This window comes from Melopsittacus undulatus, chromosome 3 (assembly GCF_012275295.1).
Source record: "Melopsittacus undulatus isolate bMelUnd1 chromosome 3, bMelUnd1.mat.Z, whole genome shotgun sequence".
NCBI classification, from domain to species: Eukaryota; Metazoa; Chordata; class Aves; order Psittaciformes; family Psittaculidae; genus Melopsittacus; species Melopsittacus undulatus.
In genome coordinates this window covers 5,509,210-5,535,435 of record NC_047529.1, presented here as the reverse complement: position 1 = coordinate 5,535,435, position 26,226 = coordinate 5,509,210, and the positions used below count along the sequence as shown (strand labels likewise).

General features: G+C 41.1%; 1 protein-coding gene across 1 annotated transcript in view; it reads right to left on the bottom strand.

Annotated features, from left to right (window-relative positions):
- PLCB1 (phospholipase C beta 1) overlaps nucleotides 1–24,262 on the bottom strand; it is a 165,599-nt gene extending 141,337 nt beyond the window's left edge. Inside the window, exons 1-6 of the mRNA XM_034060375.1 lie at nucleotides 24,185–24,262; nucleotides 17,826–17,966; nucleotides 11,101–11,180; nucleotides 7,237–7,290; nucleotides 6,613–6,688; nucleotides 1,206–1,306 (exon numbers count right to left, since the gene is read on the bottom strand). Of these exons, the coding sequence (XP_033916266.1) occupies nucleotides 1,206–1,306; nucleotides 6,613–6,688; nucleotides 7,237–7,290; nucleotides 11,101–11,180; nucleotides 17,826–17,966; nucleotides 24,185–24,262 (530 nt within the window). The remainder of the gene's footprint in view (nucleotides 1–1,205; nucleotides 1,307–6,612; nucleotides 6,689–7,236; nucleotides 7,291–11,100; nucleotides 11,181–17,825; nucleotides 17,967–24,184) is intronic.
- Nucleotides 24,263–26,226: the final 1,964 nt, after the last annotated feature.

Below are 26,226 nucleotides of genomic sequence, written 5' to 3'. Positions count from 1 at the left end.
ACATCTAGGAGTAAGACTTTTAAAAGCATTCAGCACTACTGACATCAATGGGAAGAGTCAGAGCAATGCTAAAAGCTTTTCATTCCTCTGAAGTTCTAGAACTAAGAGATTTAAAAGAGTAAAAGAGAAAATGACAACGGAACCCAATCCTCAGCTTGCCACAAACACTCTGCTGGCATTCCTGGCCCAACTGTTTGGTTTTGCTGCTGAATAACAACAGCCTTGATTTCAGTATTCTAGTATTTGCTTGGAGTTTTTTCCCTCTTTTTATCAACCTGTTTAAAAATGCTAGGCACTCTGTAAAGCAAGCACAAAAGATGCCTATTTAGAGAGTTAGTAAAAAGAGCAGTGTTTGGGTATAATTGGTACCCAGATGGAGATCCAGGAAGCCTCCAAGGCAGGTGACGTGCTTAGGGTTGTCTACAGCACTCAGGACTGGCCTATTTATGCTCTATTGCAAGACAGCAATGAGAAGTCTACCTCTAGGTTCAGTGGGAGCAAACTAGGCCAAGGCTGTGTCCCTATGAAACCTCAGCCTTAGAGAAAATGAGTGCAAAAGGAGTACACGAGCACATTCGTGTTGCACAGGTAAGTTCACCGATTGCTTTGGTGGTCTTGGGATGCATTTTGGAAATTACTTTGCCTTTATATTGCTTTCCATTCTGACTCCACTGACCAGGCTCTGCTGTAAGTGGGAAGTATGATGACTTGCTGCAGGGGCCAGAAAGATCACAAGTTACACAGCTTGTAACTGAACGTATGAAATCAGTTGTAGCTGGCTGCCAATTTAATGACATGGTGTGAATTCATGATGCACGGATCTTAAGAGTTGCTGCAAGTTTGGCAACTCCTAATTGAGCTTTTTAGGGTGATTATACATCTTCTTATGCCTACTGCATGTTGTTATCACTTATTACTCTTTTTACTGTCATGGAAGCCTACACAATCCTAATCCATACAGAAAAACAAGACCCTGCAATTCTGCTTCTCTAGGAACAAACTACTTTAAAACTCCAGCCATTAGGAATGGAAGCAAAAGCTTGGGAGAGAAAGAACCCTTGATCCAAGGTTAAATAACAGCCCTGCTTGACATTGAAATCTGTTCTTGGCAATCGCTGCATGCTGCTGTAGTCTTAATAACCCACTTTGGCATTCCCAGCCCAGGAAATCAGTGAAGGGGCAAATAAATGAATGTCTTTTCTTACAACTCCGAAAAGATGTGGTCAATCTCAGGCCGAGGGCAGAGGTTGTTCAAGAACACCCTGTACACGTCTGGAGTGAAGTCATCTTGAGGGATTGAATCATTCTGTGAAATGGGGAAAAAATTAGTGAAAGCATGATACAAACATCTATGTGTTCTTTGTAAACAGATCACTCGGTGCTGTGCTGCTTCTCGTTTCCTTCCTGCAACCTAGATGAACCCAGATTTTGCAGAAGAATGAATTCCCCTGGATAACAGAGCAGCTTAAAGAGCAGTCTTTACAAGACATACAAATACATCTATCATCTTAGTTTCCAAAAGGCAAAGTTATCTCTTTCTCTGAGCAACTGTGAAGAAGAAATAAAGGATATCTGCACATCTAACCCCCTTATCTACAGCATAAACAGGTATTTCAGTCTGGATGAAGGCTCTGAGCTCCCTCCCAGCAGAGTGGTTTGGCCAGCAGAGCTTCTGCGCTTCAAAGAGCAAAATCGCTATGAAGCTGTGGCTGCCCCAACCCTGTCAGAATTCATGGCCAGGCTGGACAGGGCTTGAAGCAACCTGCTCTAGTTGGAGGTGTCCTGGCCCATGGCAGGGAGTTTGGAACTGGATGAGCTTTAAGGTCCCTTCCAACCCAAACCATTCTAGGATTCTATGAAAGCAAAATGACACAGAAGCTTGTCTTGCATACAGAGAAATCTTATAAAGGAACAAGAAAAAGGAAACCACAAAAACCATACAATGCAAATACTGAAAATCTAGTTTTTGAGTTTCTTCCACACAAGCTACCTTTACCAAAAGCTATGACATATAGTCTCCAGCAGCATCATGGGCCCATATGGTGCCTCTTTACAGCTCTAAAATAATGCCCACATCTGATGACCTGGAGGAGGAAGATTGTAACTTGGACACAAAGCCATGTGCTTTCAAACACCGCTGAACCTGGTCATCGCAGAAGCTAATTGCTGACAGGGGAAATTGCTTTTACTTATTCTGCCTGTTTAATTCTGTTGCCAAGGGAACCAGAAGCATCAAATCAAGCCTTTGTTAAATGGAAAGAAACTTTTCTACATTTTTCCTGTTTGAGGTTAAAATAAACAATGAATGAATGCCACAGGGATCACTTGATCTCTTTGTTCATCTATGAAACCTTCAGAAGCTCAAGAAGACTTTGTACCTTGACCATTGCTTCGCAAGCACAGACGAAACCTGGCTCCACTCATGCTCAGACTTATCTGGGTTATTTGCTATCCGCCTGGGTACATCTCCAGGCTCCAACCATCTAAAGTCACCAACCATTAACCCCTTGTGCCTTCCTCTTATTTGGCAGATGATGCGAGTGACTGCAGGGTGAGTTGGTTCTAAGCTTAGCCAGCCAAAACAACCTTGTGCACTTTACTGTGCGATCAGGTAACTTGCCCATAGCACAGCTGCTAAATCCAGCACAAGAACAATGGTGAAGTTTGAAACCCATATTTGGAGGATGGAAATAGCTCCTTTCATTGAGAGCTGCCAGTGACACTGAACTTGTGTGTGAAACTGCACCCACTACACTTCCATTTATTTGATAACTGTGTTGCTTTTGGTTGCGAGTCACACTGCTGGTACTTGTGTTTTCCTAAAGGCCTTTGTGAAGCCTAGAGAAATCAAGCAGCTTGTGAGTATTCTTGCTAAAGCTGACAACTGCACTCTGTTGTCTCTACCTATTATCCCTATTCAGCAGGGTACTGCTCAGCCAGTGCTTCTAAGGACATTTTAAACATTGATTGTGTCATTAGCACAGAATTATTCCTTCACAGGGATTTGAAGGTGCTAAACAAAACAAAATATGTGTCTTTTCCAATAACCTGGGATCCAGGCTTTTATTTGCTACTCAGCATTAAGAAATACACCTCAGTTTCCAAGCACCTATCCACAAAGAGGGTAACCAACACAAGTCTTGAAGCCTAACTACAGAACATTTTAATTATTAATTATTTTCATGGGTTCAAACTAGACAATCTTTAGGTTTTTTCTAATCCAATTCACTCTACGATTCTACTGTTTCCCACCAGTAATGCAATCAGTGGACTACAAAACAGAGATATCTAAATGGGAGATAAAAGCCTGCCAAAAGGGATTAAAATACACTGCCCCATTCCTCAGCCTGGTCTGAGCCATCCACATTTCAGTGGAGCCACCTACAACCCTTATGTGCTCATCTCTTTTGTGAGACCAATGAACAAATCATAAACCTTCAGTACCATGTGAGAGCAAACCTCATTTCCAGCTTTGCTGACTACTGCCATTCGATTTAATTCTGTGGTTGAGACTCCTAATTTCAAGCATTGCTGATTTATGATTTGTCTGGTAACCTGCCTGCTTTTGTAACATCTGTATCCAGTCTCTTACATATATTTGGCAGCACAACAGCTAATTTGGATCATTTGCAGACACAGGACTTGATAGCTGGTTGTTTTATTTATGTTAACAGTCAAACTGGTGCTTCATTGTGAGCCTCGGTATTAACTGGAAGGCAGAAAACAGTCTTCACAGCCAAACGGGCAGCTAAAATAAAGCTCTTAAAATTCTGTTTAAGGCACCTTTGACTAAAACCAATCCAAGCAAAAAACACCTCCCCTGCCCCCAGAGTAGCCGAGAATTATAGGAAATCCCAAGGGGATATAGAAAATCCCAAAGGAATCAGACACCAAACTCCAAAACTCATTGGCAGATTTTAAAACTGAATTTAAACATTTATTTAAACATTCCTCTGCTTTCAGATCTGCTGGATGGCAAAGGCTGCTGAAAACCAGATCCAGCAGGGACTGGACTCTACCCTTGCCAGGTCCAGTCCAGAAGTACATAAGTAAATAAATCCATGCTTTGAAAATGTGCTTGATGTCCATGGGTCATCATCCCACTGCAGTTTTGCTCAACTGAACCAGGGCTGGAGCACTCAGTGCTGCAGTTAATCCATCCTTTAAGGGCTCTAAATATGAAATAAAGAATTCATTTTTGGCATTTCTGGGGAGCATCTCTGATGCCCATCTTCTACAGCAGGATGAAGTCAATGAGACCTTTTCCTTCTCTCACACTAAATGAGGCCCCTACATGTTGTCCTATGAGGTTTTTTGATGAGCATACACACAAGGAACATGTTGAAGTTCAGGATAGTGATTGCTAAAGTTTATACTGTCACAGAAAACTCCGTGCAGTGACAATATACCCTGGCAGCATAGCTCAGGCTGCCCCATCCTCAGCCATAAGATAGATGAGGGACTGTCCGAATCTTGAAGCTATGAGTCAGGAAGAGAGTGATAAATGCTGACTTGTGATCCACTCATGACCACAAATTTCATTTTGTGGTTTTGGGTCATTCCCAGGTTCTGAGAGGTGCAGCAAAACACAATGTAAAATTCATGGCCCTTGAGTGCCATGTCTTCCTAAAGCAATGAGAGGTATGGAAACATGGGGAGAAAATCATCAGAGGGATCTTCATAGAATAGTTAGGGTTGGAAAGGACCTTAAGATCATCCAGTTCCAAACCCCTGCCATGGGCAGGGACACCTCACACTAAACCATATCACCCAAGGCTTCATCCAACCTGGTCTTGAACATTGCCAGGGATGGAGCATTCACAACCTCCCTGGGCAACCCATTCCAGTGCCTCACCACCCTTACTGTAAAGAACTTCTTCCTTATATCCAATCTAAACTCATAACACATGAATATGAGAAACCAAGAAGCTTAAGCTATTAATGTCCATGAGAGACTTTCATGAAGTCTTGGAATAACTTGGTGATTTTGCTGAGGAAGATCCCCTGATATATATTCATGTCTTGCACAGTGCTGGAATCCAATGCTCTTCCAAGGCTTTATAGGAACACCATTTGTCCTGCAGTACAACGATGCAGAAAACCTGGAAGTTGAAGCTAAGAATTTTGCTTGTTCAAATAAGCAGGAACACAAAGGGAAAGAACTGTAGCTAAAGTACTGATCTTCTGTTCTATAACCTCTGTGAGATTTAGAGTTTAATGCTCCTTAAGCACTTGGCTTCTAAAACATTTTTTCCTCAAAGCTGCTAAAAAAGCTTTTTGTTTGTTGCAAGAAGTGTGTTTCTTTTCTGTCCCAAGCACAGAAAGGATCTGCTTTATACTATGAATAATTTTCAAGATGGTATCCCAGCAACAGGTATCCAGCAGTACGTATGTAAAATTGGCTCTACTTAAATAAATAGCAGAAAAAGGTGCAGCTCCTTTCAAGGACTCCAGTGGTGTTTAGATTATGCTTTTTCCCAGAGACAGGTGGTAAACAGAAGTGATAAATCAACTGATTTCAAAAGCAGCACTTCAGGGATAATTTGCACATCATCTTGTTTGCTAACAATGAAAATTCATCCTTAAAATTATTCTTTCCAAGTTTCTAACCTCAAGACCTTGCTTTAGATAAGGTTATTATAATATTTTATACCTACTTTACAGATATTCCTTGGAATTTTATGGAATTAAGCTCCCAAACCTATGAAGGAAAGTCTCATTGGTAAGTGGTATCTGAGGTTTGGCTGCTGAAGATTTAGTTTTGTTGCTCTTCTGGAGCTGTAGGAATTGGCTCTGTTAAACCATTGGTGAAGCAAACACTGAGCACACATCACAGAATAGTTTTCTACAAGAGCAAGGCATCAGGAGATGCAGGCTCTCCTCTGTCACAGACCAGTTCTGCCCCACTTCTTGGCCCTTCAAACAAAGGAATAATCCCATGAGAAGCTTCTTGGAGGAGAATCTCTATCTGGGAGGAAGGCTTAAGGACATCTTCTCTCCAGTATTAACCAGAATCACCTTCTTGAGCTCATTCCTCTTGAAAAAAGCCTTCCTGAGGGTGATGTACCACCCTGCCAGTGGTCCAGGTTGAGGAGATACCCTGGATTAGCAGCATACAATGGTTCCATCCTCACAGCAGTAACAGCTTTGATGCTAGAGCATTTCAACATCTATTCCATGCACCTTTTAGGTAAGCTGCAGTGAGTTTAAATTGTCACTTAAGCTATAGATTTTTTTTGTGAGAAGAAAACAGATTACCCCATTAGCTGCACTTCGATCTAACACTGAAATCATGCCTTGAAAATGTGCAACTGTCTCGGGTTCTTAAATATCCCCACAGGACTCTCCGGGAGAGGCCACACAACCCCTTGCCCTTGCAATTGATCTAGTCCCACTTCTTCCAGGCACTTCTGGTCCTCACACAGTTTCAAATCAAAGGTACTCACATTTGCAGATGGGTTAGCAGGAACTTCTGTGTGGGAAAGAAACCAGCTACCAAGGCCAGCACAGCACAACTGGCCTCAGACACACTGTCCTCAACTCAACAGAGAGTAAACACCACTGAATATAAGCAACACATTGTAAGGTTCAGGAATAAATTCAGATGCTTACCCTGGAAGACGGAAGGTTACAAGCTTCTAATGCAGTCTCTACCCGTTTTCTGTCAGCGGAAAACAAGCGGTATATGCTGCACAATGAAGGCAGAACAGAGGGAATTAGCTTTAAGACATGCCTTGATGGCCCATGGGGCTTAGTGACTGAATATTATTACCCAGTCTATCAGGTCTTTAGCTATTTATTTCCATTTGCTGGCTGCTCAGTAACAGAAGCGAGCCTAATGGTGCCCACAATGCGTTTAACTCTACCCAACACAAGCTGCTATCAGAGCAGCCAGCTATTTGAGAAAGTCAACACTGATTTCTTCATATTCCCCCAGCAATATGCAGTTTGAATACATTGATCCTCACAGCATGTCTCTAAGGTAAAGAAATTATGGGCTTTTTTTCATTATACACAAGTGGAACAAAGAAAGGTCTTGCTCTAGATCACAAGGGCAATCTAGCCCAAAGGGTATTTGAACTGACATATCCCAATAGTCACAAGATACTCTCCTGCAGTATCTGATATAAACAGATGATACAATTATTATTATGGACACAAGGGTTATATATTCATCCCAAACACATATTCACACTCAGAGGAGACTACATGGTAAGGAGGAAGAACAGAACTTACTTCTTCAGAGGAATGCGCCCTTCTGGAGTCACCTGCAGCTTAAGTTTTGTGTAACTGTGGAGAAAAAAGCATCCTGGTTTATTTGACAGCATTTTCAAGTACTTCACCACCTTTATAGCTCAGTGCTAGTGCTCTGACCATGTGGCAAGTTTGACTGTTTTTTTGCCAACATGAAAACCTGTTGGGATATCATAAATACCTTTTCCTTCAACAGTAATGCATGTGTAGTATCAAATATTGTCTGTCTTGCAACAAAACATGGCAAATACAATTAATGCACAAATTTATCCTACTCCCAAGCTCTTTCTCCCCCAGGCTGCCTAGCAGTCTATCAACAAACGAGACTGTGGCACACAGGTTATACAAGTTGACTGGAAATGTGGCTGCACTCCTCTTCCAGAGGCTGGAATTGTCCCTTGATGTTGCAAACCAACATCCCTGCCTCCCTAAGCCTTCCTCAAAACACAACTGTGAAGGTTTCTCCATTTAACCATAAGTTTTATCACTCCTCAGATGGAAGGAAGTCAAATTGCTGGCAACTGAAATATCTCTGTACTAGCAAGGGTGTCAGGAAATTTAGCAGCCCTGGGCAAGTCCAAGACATTTCCAATATGAAGCAGGATAAAAATTACATGCTGAAACCATCTACAGGCAGGCAATTACTCAGCTTTTGAACTCAGTATTTAGAGATCTCAATATCTCGGGAGCTGTGACTTCTCTCACATCTTCATTAAGGCAGCAGGATGAGGATGTCTCTATCCAAACCTTTCAAAATACTGATTCAAAGCCTACTGAAACAGGAATCATCCAGTAGCTTTAATGAGAAGCAGTTGGGCCTACAGCTGTGATGTGATATTCCCCCCAATACGTGAGGACTACTGGTTACCAGCACAATGTCTACCAGCAGTAGCCTGGAAAGAGCATGACTTTGAGTGCTTCCTATCTTCCCCTTGAATATAACTAAAGCATTTCCCCTTGAAATAAGTTTTGCAGAAATATAATCTGGTTAAAAATGTGGCAATACTTAAGTATTTAAGAGGATTTTAAAAGCTTTTTCTCTTTACCCACTGGCCAACCAAAAGCAAAATGGAACTGCATGGTTCTAATAACCTTCCCTTTTCTTCCCGACCAAAAATGCCATTAGCAACTGCTTCAAAAACATCGTATGTCCTAAGATCCCTGACTAGGAGAGGAACATTGTCACAGATCCTGGTCTCCTCAAACGCATCTTCTGGAAACTGAAATCTCTTGTGCTGCTGTGTCCCCAGACAAAACCATTATCACCCTTGCCCCATCTCCCAGCACTGATTTAGAGTAAAAAGGAAAACTCACAGCCCTCAGTAAAAAAAGGTTTAATTTATTTTTCCTTCTAGTTTTTTAAGCTTTTGAGCACATTCTGGTCACATTTAGTGTTTTCCTTTACAGCCAAGAAAGCCAGAAATAAAGGAAAATTATGGGAGGGGTTGGAAGGAGGAAGAATTTTGATCTTCAGTTAAAGCAAAGTCAAAATGTGTCTGAAAAACAGTCAACCCCCACCAGTACTTGCTACCTTTTTTTCCTCCCAAATTCTTTGCTACACATGGGGCACTATTTTTCCCCCTGCAGCTTTATCCATCCATCTATGAGAACCAGGCATGTTATCCCTGTTAAAAAGGTTGCAAGGAGATACTCGCATCTGTAGCAGCCAAATGGACTCATTTCAGCAGTGTGGTGCTGACTCAAAGTGATAAATGCTGATCCCAGTCACCCTTTGCTCATTAATGCACCGGTCAGTATTGCAGTACTAATGTACTCTAGCATCTATTTTTGCACCCCAACACAACCCAACACTGCATAGCTACAGAAGAAGAACGAGCCCATTACAACAAACATAGCAGTTTTCATTAACCAGCCCTTCCTCCAAATTAACCCTATTTTTCTCATCTGACCAAACCACAGGAAAGCTGCTCAAGCTGTTTATTACTGCACTTCCAACACTGTAACTGTGTAACGCCACAAAGAAAAAAGCCTTCATTCTGCTCTGATGTAATTTGCTTTTCTATTTCAACAAAATGGTTCTGATAGGACTGCACCCAACCCTTTGCTTAGTACAATAATTATAGTGGGGAAATACTTTTAATCTTCTAAATCAAAGATTTCTTGAGTGACTCTGATTTGGCATCTGCGCAGTGGACCCTGGAAACCCTACAGTTCCCAAGTGATTCATTAATTAGTGGAAGAAGGGAAAAATGACATAGGAATACCACACTCGCCTCCTACTGAATCTATGCAATGTGTCCAGTGACTACATTTTTAATTAATATTACTTGAACAACCACCAAAAATGGCTCCAGATAAAACTGGATCTCCAACACTGTGTGATAACACGAGGATGATCAGGGGACTGGAGCACCTCCCATATGAAAACAGGCTGAGAAAGTTGGGGCTGTTCAGCCTGGAGAAGAGAAGGCTGCGTGGAGACCTCATAGCAGCCCTCCAGTATCTGAAGGGGGCCTACAGGGATGCTGGGGAGGGACTATTCATTAGGGACTGTAGTGACAGGACAAGGGGTAACAGGTTCAAACTTAAACAGGGGAGGTTTAGATTGGATATAAGGAAGAAATTCTTTACTGTTAGGGTGATGAGGCACTGGAATGGGTTGCCCAGGGAGGTTGTGAATGCTCCATCCCTGGCAGTGTTCAAGGCCAGGTTGGATGAAGCCTTGGGTGCCATGGTTTAGTGTGAGGTGTCCCTGCCCATGGCAGGGGTTTGGAACTGGATGATCTTAAGGTCCTTTCCAACCCTAACTGTTCTATGATTCTATGTTCCTCCTTTGAAGCTGGTATGAAAATGCCATTAGGTATAGCCAAAATCCTCCCCATTACAGATCTGTCAGCAAAGTCTGCTGGCTAGCCAGGTGTTCGAGTAGTAAGGGATATGGAAATAGTAGTAACAGGAAGTTGTCTCTGCTCTTCCTCTGACAGCTGGCTAACACAGTGCTTTCTCCACTGTCAACATAGGGAGCCAATAGGAAATGCTTAATGTTCCCATCCATTTGGGAATTGGTTTGCCTAATATATCACTGCTGTCCCTATACACTGTTATCAGATTGGGTTTCTGCAATGTCCAACCTTCAAGGTTTCTACAAGAAATCCTGTTGACTTCAGCTGTAGCTCAGATACTGAGAAATAAACACACTGTCTCCCCTCCTTCCCCCCAAAAGGCATGCAAAGTACCCCAGCTCATCACCATCACTATCTTCTAGGCTTTGCCATACCATTCTCAGTGCTATCACTTATGTAAAACTCCCTCAGCATGTGCTTATCATACACTCGTGAATTGCTAATCTCAGGTTTAGCTCTCTTTCCTTTCAGACGTGTGGTTTTATACCCCAAACATTCTCATAAACAGCTTCTCTACTTGGAATCTGTGCCCTGGGCAAAGGAATTCAGATGAATGGATTCAGAGTTTCTCTCCAAATCACATGAAATACAGAGAGGAAAATGGACTTGTACTTCTCATTTTTGATCAGTAACAGAACAGAAGGGAAAATAAACCTGAAGCAAATCAGCCCAGACTATTCTTTCATTTTAAAGGGAGCGCTTCAGAGTACAAGTTATTCCTCTGGTATAGAAGGGGAACATGGCATTTACTCCTGTTTTCTTTTGCTATGACTTAGTAGTTTGCAAGAAGAACCCAAACAGGGGTTTTGTTTAAGTGATGTTTCGATAACAGGCTTCTGAAAACGGTAAGAAAGGACAAGCCTGTGTTTACAAAAGTGACAACCCATCAAAGCAGAAACAATAGATGACAATGTGACTAAGAAGCAAAGAGGAAAATGACGCAAAGAGCGACACCCACAGCATTCAATCCAGTGCGACTTACGCTTTTTCCAGAAACGCATCCCTTGACATGTTCTGTGCCAACAGATTTGTTGCCAAACTGAACACTTCATCAGACCATTCCTACAAAGAGAAAACTTGATTAAATAAGGCTTCATTTCTATGTTTACTTACACAATGCAAAATAGGTCTGAACATGATATGGTTAGTATAAAGTGCCTAATTAAAGCCTGAATTTGATCTTTTCCAATCACAGCTTCCCTCCTCATCTGGGAGTCCTCATTGGCCCGTGCTGCAAGGGAATAAAGACTGATACAAATGTATTTTTAAAGGTATCTTATTCTGCTGAACTGAAAAAGAAATCATATGGATAAATGCCTGATGCAAAACACATTCAAGTTCCTGAAGGATGTGAAATAAATGCCCCAGAAAAATACATTTTCTTGTGTGTTGGACACTGCTCTGGTTGACAGGCTGAGGGTTAAAAAAAGAGCCTCTTTACCATCATTCTTATCAAATGAAGCTAAAATGGGCTTAAATCCCTCTGAAGACAAAGAGAACTGACAGACTATGATACAGACCATACCATAGCAGGTCTCTTGTGTCAGTGTTCCCTCCTGTAAGAGTTGTAAGAGCCTCCACACCACACTCTCTACAGATCATGAAGTAATTCAGACAACAGATGTCACACCTTATATTTATGGTGGATACCAAATTAAGAACTTTAAGTGCTGACTTTACCTTAGCTCTTACAGCCAACATAAGTAACATGCTTAAAACCCCCCCCACAACACAGCAGAAATATATAGGAATAAATATAAATTACTCTGATATGCAAGGAATAAGATGCAACTTCAAATAGAAAAGCTCTTTTCCTCCCTACTGCACGCCTTTACATGTGGTCCTATCCCTCTACAAATTGTTTCCCTCTTGCTACACTGACAGAGGGGACAAATGTCCTCCAGCTGCTGATGGAGGCTTCCCTTGGCTCCCCCTTACTTTTCCTCTTATTTTTCTCTCTTCTGTTCACGTTGCTGAAGTCCTTCCCTTAAGTCTCAGAGCTTCCTGGGCTCCCAGCAAGGCTGATCCAAGTTTAGACTCCCACTGCTTGTCCTGTCACTCTCCTCCCTTGCAGGTCTCTCCTGCAGCTTTTCATTCACAGCTTCAGCGCACTTTTCCTTTCTGGCTTTGTGCTTATTTACAGTCTTTAATTGCAATCCTTTCAAATCACAACTGCAGTTTAGCACTGGCTTTCTTTTACTCCTTTAAGAGAAGGGCATGAAAATAAACAATGCCTTTGCAAAGAATGTGAGGTTTATTTTTTATAACCTAATGATGTTTTCTAGGTGTCCTTTGAAACCAAAATTGAGTTTCCTTTCTTTTCAGTCCAGATCCAAAATCCCCATTGCCACACAGCCTCTCTTTGGGAGTAATTCACTCTCCCTAGCTCTTCTTTTTCAGGTATAAAAGATGGATTATTTCATTCTGACGGGAACTGATAATGATGGAAAGCATCACTGACTTCTAATGAAACACATGTCGCTACATCACTTTGGAGCTTATGAGCTTGTTTTCCCTAAAAAGCCCCAGGATTCTACCTGAGTAATTGACTGATTTGAGAGAGGTTCACAAGTTATAATGTTTTCTATTTTTTAACATGCTAAGGTTTTCTCCTTAAGGTTACCAGATCTTGATCCTGAAACTGGTGTCACACAGCCACTCCCAACAAGGAGGAGATAAGCCCACCTATGCACCTACCCTTACATGGGGGTCTGATACCCTTCAGCTATCAGATCCTCAAGTCCACACCATTTACAACCTCACCCCTGAGCAGCTGTGACAACACATCTCCTCATGACTGCTATTTCTGGCAGAGAAACCTTCCTCCCTTAGCCACAGCCTCATTGTTCTGGAGGCAACCACTGTGCTGAGCTGGCCCTCCCCTCCACCTCTCGTGACCATTTCCATTTTGCTGCTTAAAGTGTTTTTCCTTCTCGGGTCTAATCTGAAAAGCCAGGGGTGTGAGAAAGAAGAGGAGTCAGGTTCATTAGCAACACAACTGCTTTGCTGTGACTCCTGGAACAGAAAGTGTATTAAGGGCAGCATCTGTTTTTCTTCTTGGCAACTCATTTTTCCAGGCTCGGAATAGGCTCATCTTGTAAACACCGCTTTGTTTAGGCACTAATAATAGCAGTTAAAACCTCTCCTTGTGACACTAACGGCAGCAGAGATTATTGGCAATATGATTGAGAAATTGAAAATGTGTTGGCTTTGAACTGATCTTGATACTTTTATCTTACTGGTTCTGCTGGACTTAAACTGAAGTATTTTGTAGAACACGGAATTGGGGCACTTCAGGACTATCCCACACCCTGGCTTTTCCTTCTCTTTGTCCAAGTGCTTGTTGACAGGAATGTAAGAGGAACTCGATTATTATGTGCCTGTCACAAGCATTATTTGTATGAACAGTCTTGCCATGTTCCTTTGCTAGCCTTTCCTGGCTCTTCAAAGCAATCAAAAGCTCTTGCCAAATATTCTAAGGGCTACCTACAGGCTGAGCCATTTCTGACAATGCAGGTGCCAAGTCAACAATACTTGCTCACTGCCTCTCCCATTTTAGGCTCTTAATTCCAGCCACCACAGAGCCACAGCCAAAAAACCAAGGTCAGAAAATAAGCCAAGGATCATATCATCTTTCCAGTCAGTGGTCTGAACCCACAGCAGGAGGGGGAACAACAGCCCTGAGCACAGACCCGGAGAAATAAAGGAGATACAGTGGACTGACTTTGATGGGCTTGCATCAAGCTGTGAGCCAAGATGCGTCTTGCTGCTTCAGCTACCAAATGGCTCTGTTTCCTTGGGTTTGCTGCATGATACAGAGCAAAGCCCACACTCTAACCCCAAGCACAACGTACCCTGAGGCCATCTTTACCAGCAGCAGCAATTCCAGAAGGCAGCTCTTGGTGAGACCGCTCCACAGGGTAGAAAACTGTTACGTGCAGAAAGAAGGCAGCCTACTGTGGAAAGGTTCTAACAGCCTTCGAATCACTACAGTGATTCAGAGGCTGCAGACACCTGTACAGACTCCTGTACAGGAGCAACACAATAGGAAAATATAAATCTGGGTATTTTGAAATATGACTGTACTAGTGCCAACAAACTGCAGACTGGAAGGCTCTGATCCGGTTTGGTAGCGGAAGAACCCAGCCTTCCGCCATTTAACTCCAACCAAGTCACATCCATCACAATAAGAACTCTCTGAACTCAGTCTCCTCTTGGCTACGTCCTGTTACACTAATTCATATTTATATCATTCCTGTGAATTTTACTAACAGATTATTTAACTGTTCTGTGCTTTGGCAGGTAGCGTATAAGCAGCAGTTCATTCGGAAATCTGTTGCTCAGTGAAGTAATTCCTCTATTACATGCATCAGGATATCTATGATAAGGCATAACAGAAGAAATAAGACCTTTTTCATGAGAAAAGACAGCACACGTTCTTGAAAACACTTCCTTCAAATCAGAAGTGACTACCTGTGAAGGCAGTGTTCCTTGCACATAGTTTTTGGTGGGAGGTTAACAAAGCAAGCTGCTCAAATTCCACACTTTCGGTATCCTTGTGAATTTTAGTTAAAATGCACCAAATAGATGTGAATTTATACAGTTTGCTTTATCATTTTATTACACTGATCAAGCTCTTACATGTGCCAGGGAAGTTGGACAAATAAAGAAGTATGCTGGAAAGCAAAGTATGGCCCAAGTTTTGAATCACCTTTGATGATATAATTTAATTTATGGAGGAATTCATCAGCTCTTACCAATAAATCTTATCCAAAGCTCATCAGACCAAGGAGAAACAGATTTCCTTGGCCTCTAGGTAAGGCCCAGTGTGGCCAGGATGGACTAGGGTGATGAGAGCAGAGTTGGCATGAGAGACACAAAACAGAGTGAGAGAAAAGAGATGGGAAGATGAGACATTCACTTCTGAAGTTCATGGATTTGGGAAGAGAATTAAATCCTGTAGAGCAAACACAGATGTTCACAGGTTGGATGACTCCATGTTGACAACAAAGAGAAAAAGAGCATCTGTTTAGAATAGGGTTTGACAATAAACTTCTTCCTTTATCCTGGTTTCTGCAGCACTATGTGTATGGACAGGCACAAATCCTGTCCCATGACAGGCACACCCATCTGAAAATAAGCAAGCACTGAATCAGTGTTACTTCTCTCCATCATCAAGACATGCAAGGCAATCTGCCTTTTAGACCATTACCTAATGAATTTCAAGCTGCATTATTTGAGCAAACCAGCTGCACAGTGCCCTTCAGCTCATCACTAATGCACTTTAGTTACTTTCTCCTGGAGGAATGCACATAGAACAATACAAGGTGCCTGTGTTGTCAGTTCTAGCTCTGTATTTGGTTTATTTAAAGCAAGTTGAATAGCCCAAGACTCTTACTTTCATAATTGTCCCACAACTTGGCCAGTGGATGTGATGAGCAGAGTTTGTAGCAGCACAGGAAGCCTCCTGCAAAGGAGGAAAGCCCCATAACTGCATAATTTTAGCTGCCTCACTAGGATCCTTGGAGTTTTCTTTGCCTTTTTGCTCCAAGAAAGGACTGATTGATACTTGTGACACAACTTGAAAGATAAGGTATTGGAAATGAAGGGTTAATCCAAATAATATTCAAGCACTGAAAAAGGAAAGGTGGGGGAGTTTTTCCCTGGCACTTGCTTTCCCTGGAACGTCAGCAACAGGAAGGGTCAAAATTTGCATGTGTGATGTTGAAAACATTGTGTATTTACAGGCCTTCTCTTAGCTCCCTGAAGAGATGATTTGTGCCTCATGTGCTTATTTATTACGATTGCTCTGAGTCATTACATGGGTCCTGGAGATAAGGACAAGATTCTATGGTTTGGCTCAAATAAAGCTGGAAAACATGTTAAAAAAGGAAGAACTTTTAGATGCATTCAATAATGATCAAAACTCAGTTTTCACTGAAACAATCAGGATACTGAATGTGATCTCAAAGCAAGCACAGCTAATCCGCAGTGCTCTGAAAATCCCATCCTCAGGCCACAGTGTTTGACTGACAAAATAGTAATTTATTTGGTCTACCGCATTTACAAATAACAAGGGAGATTTAGGTTCTTAGTTACTCAGATTGTAGGAGTTATCCAGTATTTAAAGCAGCCAAGCTTTTCTAAAACATGATTTTATCTACTGTATTTTAAGGTTCCATTATCAAACAGAAAATAGCCCTAAAACACCAATTTCTGCACTGTTTTGGCTAAATGATTATAGCTCACTGATTGCAGGCTAGACAGGAAAGCAGAAAAGGACATAGGCTTCTGATTTGGGTGATTTGCCCATAGTAAGGGCTAACCAGTTGTTGCTGGTAAAGCTTTAGCATAACTTTGCATTTTCCATCATAGGCATAGATAGTTGGGTTTTTTCCTCCCTGAAGTGTTGGTTTGATCGCTTTTGCAGTGTTAATATTTCTTAACCACCCTGTGGAGTACAGATGTGTGTTTTCAAGTCTGAGGACAGCACTTCCCACTCAGCAGTCCACAGACCACCACAAATGCAGTTTGTTTCTGTTCTTTCGTATCAGTGAGATGGTGGAATTTGTGTTTTTGCCAAGCTGACCAGTTGGCTAATGAAGATTAGCAAAGACACAAACCTGGCAAGCAAAAATATCTCTTCCTTGCTCAAGGACTTTCACCCAATGACCATTTTTCACCTGGTCTGACCACCCTTGTTGCCTGTGAGGTGACAAAATAACTTGTTACTGTTGTTAAATAACTGCAGCCTACAGAGAAACTATCATTTTAGTGCAATCTAGTGCACTTGAGGATGCAAACCATGTTGAAGTGTGTTCTGTGTGTGGTTATCTGGAGGCTGTCACCAGAGTCTACCTGTGTGAATGGAAGCGGAAAGAGGGGTAGCTTTTAAATGTCAATTGGAAGAGATAAAGCAAAGAGCTCCCACTTCAATAACCCCAACTGAGTTGTATAGAAATTGGAAGAAGAGGGAAGAAAAACCCAAACAAACCAAAAAAACCCAAAAGATGTACTAAGATCAAATGGAACTTGGAACAAACAGCTATGTGGTACACGTTGGACAGAAATGAAGGGACTGTACACCTGCATGGGAAAACTACTTTGCTAAGGTAAGGACATTGACTGCAATTCTTATCAAGGGCTATCAGTAGGCAAAATTCAATGCTTAAAACTGACCTTTGAATATGAACAGGAATATTTATGTGTGTGTTAAGGTGTGTGATAGCTGGCTACTTGAGTGCACAATGTAGAGCTCTAGATTCCCATTACTTTGATATAGGCCAACCTTAAAAAGTCAGCTGGTTCCAAACTTGGCTCTCACAGATGATCCATAACTCACACACACTAAGACCAAGCGTAAAAAGGTTAAAACTACTGAAAGATCCCAAGATGTGTTTGGAAAGTCACAGCACACATCTCATAGCTGAGTAAAAATTCGTGTGTACCATTATATTCCCAGTGTGTGTTTGGGATTTACAGCAACGTTCTGAATATGAGCACAAATACCAGGGGCACAAACTGTGCTAAATAAAGTCCTTGAAAAAGAATAACTGCACATTTCCTCCTGGGTGCTGAACAGCACAGCCCTGTAACAGAAGTGAGGTTCATTTCATAGCAATCTCCACTGTTATCTCATTTATCCATATCTCAAACTAACACTTCATAAACATTAATTTTATATGACACAGATGAATGTCATGTTACCTTTGCTATATCCTCCTGGAATGCCACCAAGTTCAAGTATGATATATTGACCAGGTCTGGGCCATAGACAACAGTTATCATTCGATTTTCCAGGCGACCTCCTGCATTCCCAGCATCCAACAGCTCGCGCAGTTTGGGATCCTGCAAGTAAACACAATGCAAAAGAGTTAACAATCTTTTGCAAATACTTATACTGAAAGAGGTGATTATTTTTGCAAATAATATTAATTCAAATATTTAAAGTTATTAACACAGAATAAAGAGAAAATCAGTGCTGCAAATCCTTCAAAGCCTTTGAGCTCTGTATTGCAACAGTACAGGCCAAAAGCTGTCCAGTTGATGGCTGCACATTCCTATTTGCAGTTATTTTTGCCTCAGAATTTAAGCACACATAAACTGTTTTGCTTGTCAAAATAACACAATCTGTCCAAAGGCTACTGGCCTTGGCAGAGAGATCCTCTATGGTTTTAATGGATTTTAGATAAATGTTAACATGAGAACTTAGGTTTTCCTGAGGAATTAAGAAGACTGGTTGGAATTAACACTATGAAATGAATAATGGAATTCTGGTGATGCCCTCCCCTTTCATCTTCATGTTCAAACAGTCATGTATTATTCAAATACATATATTCCATTTATATTTAAACTTTACAGAATCCCAGAATCCCAAGGGTTGGAAGGGACCTTGAAAGATCATCTAGTTCAATGCCCCTGCAAGAGCAGGGGAACCTAGAGTACATCACACAGGAACTTGTCCAGGCGGGCCTTGAATATCTCCAACAGAGGAGACTCCACAACCCCCTTGGGCAACCTGTTCCAGTGCTCTGTCACTCTTACAGTAAAGAAGTTCTTCCTGATGTTAATGTGGAACCTCCTATGCTCCAGTTTACACCCATTGCCCCTTGTCCTACCACCGGATATCACTGAAAAAAGCCCAGCTCCATCATCCTGACACCCACCTTTTACATATTTGTTTAGCTTTTTTTTTCAGGTCTATATTCAATATAGAATGACAGAAATATTCAGGTTAGAAAAGACTTCTATGATCATTGAATCCAACCATTTCCCCAGCACTGCCATGTCACCAAGTGCCACATCTACACGTCTTTTAAATACCTCCAGGGATGGTGACTCAACCACTTGCCTGGGCAGCCTGTTCCGAGCCTTAATATAGCAAAGACTACATAGCATTTCTGTGAAGGAAAGATATGTTCAATGATTTTTATCAGCTAATAATAGCCTGAACCTCAGCTTCATTGGTAGCATGCGAGACAAAATTCAGGTTATTTTGTGACTCTACTGGTTGCTATTAGGCTGCAGCATTTCCAAGAAATGCACTCAGTGTTTTTCAGACCAAGAAAACTGCTTGGTCCTTGGCCTCAACATGAAGTTTATAAAGGCAAAAGACAGATGAGAAGAAGCCCTGCATGACTGACTTCAATCCTTTAGTTTGAAAGCTCAAGTTTCCTGAAAGGCAAGATTTGTCATTCTGCTACAAATACTAAGAAATGGCCAGCAAATAGCACCACTGTGGGATGACGGATTCTGTGTAGAGATCAAATGGTTTCAAAACTGACACAAATATATCCTGCAGTTCACATTTCACTCTCACTTCAACCTCCCTCCCCACTGTCTGCATATGTTTAGTGTTTATGATACTTCTTAATATTTAATAACTTTAAATAACAATCTAAATCTCCACTAACTGTTACAAATTAGGTTCAATATAACATCATGATAAACTTAAGATGATAAAAAGAGCTCTTTTTCATAGATCTTACAGGAAATTCTGTATCAACAAGATATCAGTCTAAAGGGCATCTCCTGATTGATATCATTTCTGCTTGTAGGCAATGGCACTATCAATATGTTCAACAAATATGTTACAAGGTTTAGGAAAGCATTTTGAAGTATGATGTATTAACTGGAAAGAAAGTACAAGGTTGTCTATTGTATGATGCTGGGCCTCATTAAATACAGGGTAGGATGGCAAGCACTGCAGGAAAACAGACAGAATAATCCTATTTGGGAGCTCTGTAAAGAAGGAATATGATTGTGTGCTGAGACAAAGACAATTTCACTGGTAAACAAGTTAATGACAGCCTTTCACGTAAGAGAAAACCGGAGGAGAGATGTAAAAATAGTAGCTGTGCTCCCCAGACGAGGATTTGAAAGAGAAAGACAAAGTATAACTTACACCTAGGAGAAAGCTAGAGAAATGCCCTGAAGATGCTAAGTTAGTGATGTGTATTACTAGATGGGTTAGTTTCTATTCTATTTATAGGCTGAATGTTACACAGCTTCATTTCTCTGGGAGATGATAACTCCTCTGATTTTTACTCTCTACCGTTTCAAACCCAAAAATCAGACTGATAAATGCTTCTGCTCAAGGGCCTGTCTGGGAACTGTATCATTCTTTCGGAACTCAAACGGAAGAGGATTGTCTATCTGGTTTCATTCTTCCATATAATTGTCATTCCTTTCTTTCTTTCCCTAGCTGAACCTCTTCCGCACTCAGTGATGAACTGCATTCAACATCAACAAAAGAAGAAAGAAGAGAAACCTTTTGCTTTTGTATTTATAGTCAGCTAGAGAATGTCTCTATGATGGATCACGCTTTAGATAGTCTAAGATACGCATTAGCCATGCATCACAGAACAGAAAAGAAACCTATTTGAAATGGGATACTTCTTCCAAAGGGAATTCATCAAAAGAAGAGTTACCTGTGACTGGCTCAGGAAGGCTGCTAGAAATACAGAGTAAGTGGCCAACCAGGCAATGTGAGTATGAATTTGCTTTTCCAAATCACAGGATTTTTCTCCATGTTTTAAAGGCAAGAAATTAGATGATCCTCTTTGGGTAACTGGGTTTGGATGAGTAAAATATTGAATTCTTCTATTCTCTAAGCCTTATTTAACAAAGTTTGAGGCACATAGTCCCTTACAGCAATACATTCTCTGGCTGCGACCCAGCACTCATTAATAAAAGCCATAAACATATCCTGAGCTACCTCAGTGTAATCTGCCATGTGCTCCACAGACTTAAAATAGATACTTTTATTATAAGCTCAGTGAAAGAGAGTAATTTTGATACTGACAGGATTCACATCCTTTTTGACCCCTGCCATGGGTGTATCTGCCCTTTAAGGGTGACAGATGCATTTCCATTTGTCAGTGACAACTTAGCCCTTAGCTGATGATCTAGGTCATATTACTTGGTCCTCAGATCTGAAGTACTCAGATTTAGATACCAAAGCACACTGTCAGCTCTTCACATTCCTCATGAACAGCTCTGCTCCCTTATTACCACACTTAGCTCCAAACACTACTAAGAGGATGAGCAAAACATCCTTTATCAAAACCTTGAAGACTATTAAAGCTGTATGAATTAAAGCCCTTTTTAAAATGTCAGCAAGTTTTCCTGTGGAGATGATAGGAAAAGGACATGGAAAAAACCCAAGCAACAGGACTATATTTAGCTTCTTCGATGTAAATCGGATTATTTTGATTCTGATAATTCCATTTTGAGGAACGAGACTGAAAGTCTGCTGCTGTTTGGAGCTGCGTTCGATATGCTGGCTCACAAGTGGACAGGCTGGTTTCTGGCATAAGCTCTTTGCTAGACTGGGGCCGTATTATGAACAAATTGAGCTTCTTGACAGACATTTAGAAGAATTATTTCTATTTACTATTGATTATAGTCCTTTTTTGAACACCTGAGCTATTGAAGCTCTATCATGTCAAGGAACATGCTCATGGGATGATCAGCGCCCACGTAGTTCCCTTTGCAGCACAATGATTTAAGTCTGCTTTTATGTTTTCTGACAAAGGAGCATCCTTTCACCTCCTTTACTCACAGTGTGTAGATGTCAGCTTGCTTCCTCCCTTCCAATAAAGTCTAGCAGGAGCTTCTGCTCAAGGACCTGAGCTGCCTGAAGACCTGCCCTGAAACCAGGCCAAGAAAGACAGTTTTCCTGATGGAACACTTCTGCTGTTAGAGGGCTGACATATTCCTGAAGGAGATGTAAATTGTGAGCAGAGAAACACAGAGAAGGTGGCAAGGATGCTCTTGGCAGCACAAACAGCTTTAGAATTCATTATAAACTAGATTAACTATGTCAAATTGAGACAAGAGTTGGCCGGGGGACTATCTGCTCACTTGGTAAAAAACCTTCCCTATTTGGCCCTGCTGTCTTGGCAAATCTATCAAAAGAAAAACACACCTTAAATCAGTTCAAAACAAAACCAGAAAAGACAAGAAAATTATCCATAAATATGAAAAATGTAATAAAAGGTTATGGAAGTCCTACACCTTTCATGAACAAATAATGATGTTTTGTTAGAAACCAGGATCCTGTAGACAGATGGATAAAACCAGATTTCAATCAGACTTCCCAAACTTACTCCTGTTGTGTTTTCCTTTCACTGGAAATCATAAAAATAACATAAACTTCAAGAGGCTGCTCAGCCACATTAATGACAAGCTCCACAAAGACTGCTTTCAGCTGTGCTGGTGTTATTTAAATGTACCTCTTACCACTGAAATCCTAGCACATTACAGTAAATGCTGCAACATCTTTTAATACGTATCTCCAGCTCTTTAAACTTGCTTGCAAAACCTTGCAGCATTCCCTCTGTATGCAGAAAATTCCTGGTGTTTTAATACTTTGCCATACAGATATCTATCTATCTATCTATCTACCTATCTATCTATATCTGTATCTATATCTATATCTATATCTATAGATAGATAGATATCAGTATGCATGTATCTAAAAGTCTTCCATGCAGTAAAACTCAAACCACGATTTAAACCCTCCATTGAGCAGTAGGTCACCCAAGGTTTCACCTCAGGTGGAATGTGTCACCTTTTGTTACTCAAAGCTGCAGCACCATCTTGGAGAGCAGCTCTGTCTGATCCCACATTAAACAGTAGAAGAATCTGTCCAATGCTAAAGTTTTTCCTTGGGGCCTAACAGTTACGTGGTGGCCAAACAGGGTTGATTAGCAAAAGATTCAGCCAGAACTTCTGGGTTCCTATAGTAGTTGTGCCATTGAAGTATAGGAATTTCTGGTGTTTGAAGACATTAATTTGCTATACAAAAAATCTAAAGGAGTCATTATAGACTACACTACATGTATAGTCTACATACAGTGGGTACTATATGTTATTTATACAACATTCACCCCTAGGCATGCAAAACGCAGAACACTCCCTGCCCCTAACAGCTATCAGGTGAAACTACTTTCTCAGCCATCTCGTGCAGTAAAACATTGTCTCTGTGATGCCAGTTAATACTCAAGTCCTACTGAAGCAACAGGCGTAAAAGGGCTCTCAAAGCCTCCAAAAAGCAGATGCCTAAAGAAAACCCACAAACCAAACCACTACAAACCAAACTACCACCAAACCCTACACATAAACTTAGCATTTATCTGTTATTTTCATTACTTCTGTCAATCTGATCTGCACATTCCAAATGTTTTCTCTTTCTAGTACTAAATAAATGCCACACTCCTTACTTTAAAATGCCCTGAAGCAAATGTTTCTTTCATTAGAGCAGGGTTGGACAGAATTACACATTTTTTAAACTGTATTACATTGCTATCAGGGTACTTCAGAATCCCCTAGACTCTATACCATAATCCCAAATGGTTGTATTTGTGTCCCGGTATTTCAGAAGCAATTTGAAACAAAAATGGCAACAGACTTTCATCTTAGTTTCATGCTCATCAGAATGAGATTTCCAAGCATTTAAAATTGCATTTATAGTTTTCTAGTTCTTTATGTATCCCAGGAGAAGTGAGATGGGGAGGAAAGAAGCATAATTAGATAGCTACATATGCAAAGAGTTTTCCAGGAAACACTCGGATTTGTGCTTAAATTAAACAAAGAACCTTGCTAAAATAGGAGCTTTCATTGTGACTCTGTCGAAGGCAAAACTCCCACAGATTTTCTTCAAATAGAACAATGTCTTATCTTCAGGAATGCTTTATCACAGATTGTTTATCCACAATCATGTACATACATACATATATATAGCATGGATGTTTAATATACTTGACCCAGATTTCAAACATTAGATCTTAACCCTTTAAGCACCAGGTAAATTGGTATTACAGGGCAGTATAAGTAAGAAGCATGAAGTTTATGTTAAAACCAGAGCACTTACCCCTATGTCTAGCTAAGAACTCCAGCAGACTTCCCAAGCCCAGCTCCACTGAAATGATCCAACCGAACTCCACAGTGCAAGCACACACAGTCATGCATGAGTAGGAATTGCCTTCTAATAGTCCATTGAAATGATTTTACACTGCACATGGTAGGCAAAACACACAGCTCTGGCCTGCAAGACTTCTTACATCCATGATGCCACTTAATAGACGCTTCTTATCTTTGTCTCTAGACATTAAATGTCTCATCTTGTCCAATCCCTCCATCTGCACCTACAGCCAAACAGTAAATGAAGCACCTCCCTGGGTAGTTATTTCCTCACCTGTGTCAGAGAGGAGTAAATTACCCACCTCATGGGCTGTGTTCTGCCTAGTGAGGATACAAGGTGCAGGTGCAAGCTATTTACCGATGTCTAACTACTGGAGGTGAGACAGCCCCACTCCACACCTCTCCTTGCCAAGGGACCATCACTCTGCGCAGCCTCTTGAGCAGCTCTGAACTGCTGCTGTGCCCCAGCCTGACCCTCAGAAACAAAATGCTCTCACTAATGGGCTTAAATTTACTGTTAACAGTCCTGATATGGATTTCAAAGACCCCTTCCTGGCACACATCACCTAGCAACGGGACTAAGAACTTCCCATCAAGTGGATTGACAGCTCATCCTTCAAAGAAACGTGCCTTTCTTCTCTCCTTCCTTTGTTGAGACCAAAGTCAAAACTATTAAGTTTATCTTTCAGCAATCCCTTTCACTGATTAAAGAGAATGTCCATACATGGGAATCACACCTACAAACTCTATGACAGGATTTTGTCTGTCTTCCTTAATGACAGTCATGTGAAATGAATATGCTCCAATTACTACATCAAAGGTACTCAAAACAGTGTTCTCCAAACTTCCTTTTCTAGTATTACACAGGATTCATAGGAAGTTTGATATTTAAATATATTCATTTATATCAAGTCATTTTTACCAAATTCATTATCATTAAGCCAGAAACACATTTAGTCCAATAATGATAAAAACTGCACTATGGTTTTAATACAAATATATTTTCTTATATTTCACAACAGTGTAGCAGGATCTATGTATGACCAAAATATTTGCATATATGTCTTCTTTGAATTCTTTCCTCATTTCTAGGGGTTCTGAATGGGTTCCAATTTTGCATGATATCACCATAGCTACCTATGCACAGAAACAGAGCCAGGATCTTGTTTAAACACCCAAGTCCTCAAGACACCCCTTTGGTGCAGCTTAGTGAGTGTGTACAAAACAAAAGGATGGTCCTTCAAAAATTGCTCTCAATAATCTAAATTGGTTTTAAACTGACCATCTGCTCAGGTAATACAGTGAAATATTTCTAGAGCAAACCACAGTATTAGGTAAAAGGAATCAGAAATGCTTTAGAGACAAAGTCCCTGGAAAGGAGATCCAAGACATCCACTTACTTCCAGGACAGATCTTGCTTGGTATGTTCAGCAACACCGAATGCCTCAGATGCAACTGAAATCCAAGGCCTGTTCTTCGCATAGAAACTCTCAGGGATGAAAGGCTACTACAAATCATACATCAAAGAGTCAATCCCAATTAACTCTCTCTAAAACACTTATTCCAGAACAACAAGTTTATCAGGAATCACAGAATCATAGAATAGTTAGGATTGGAAAGGACCTTAAGATCATCCAGTTCCAACCCCCTTGCCATGGGCAGGGACACCTCACACTAAACCATATCACCCAAGGCTTCATCCAACACGGCCTTGAACACTGCCAGGGATGGAGCATTTGCAACCTCCCTGGGCAACCCATTCCAGCACCTCACCACCCTAACAGTAAAGAATTTCTTCCTTAGATCCAATCTAAACCTCTGCTGTTTAGGTTTGAACCCGTTGCCCCTTGTCCTATCACTACAGTCCCTAATGAAGAGTCCCTCCCCATCATCCCTGTAGGCCCCCTTCAGATACAGGAAGGCTGCTCTGAGGTCTCCACGCAGCCTTCTCTTCTCCAGGCTGCACAACCCCAACTTTCTCAGCCTGTCTTCATACGGGAGGTGCTCCAGCCCCTGATCATCCTTGCGGCCTCCTCTGGACTTGTTCTAAGAGTTCCGTGTCCTAATGGGTTATGAAGAACTGCAAAACCACTTGTTTCTTTATGATGTAAAACTTTTGAGGAAGAGAGAATATGTGCCTGCATAAAACATACTTTTCTGTCATACAGAAACAGGAGGCAAG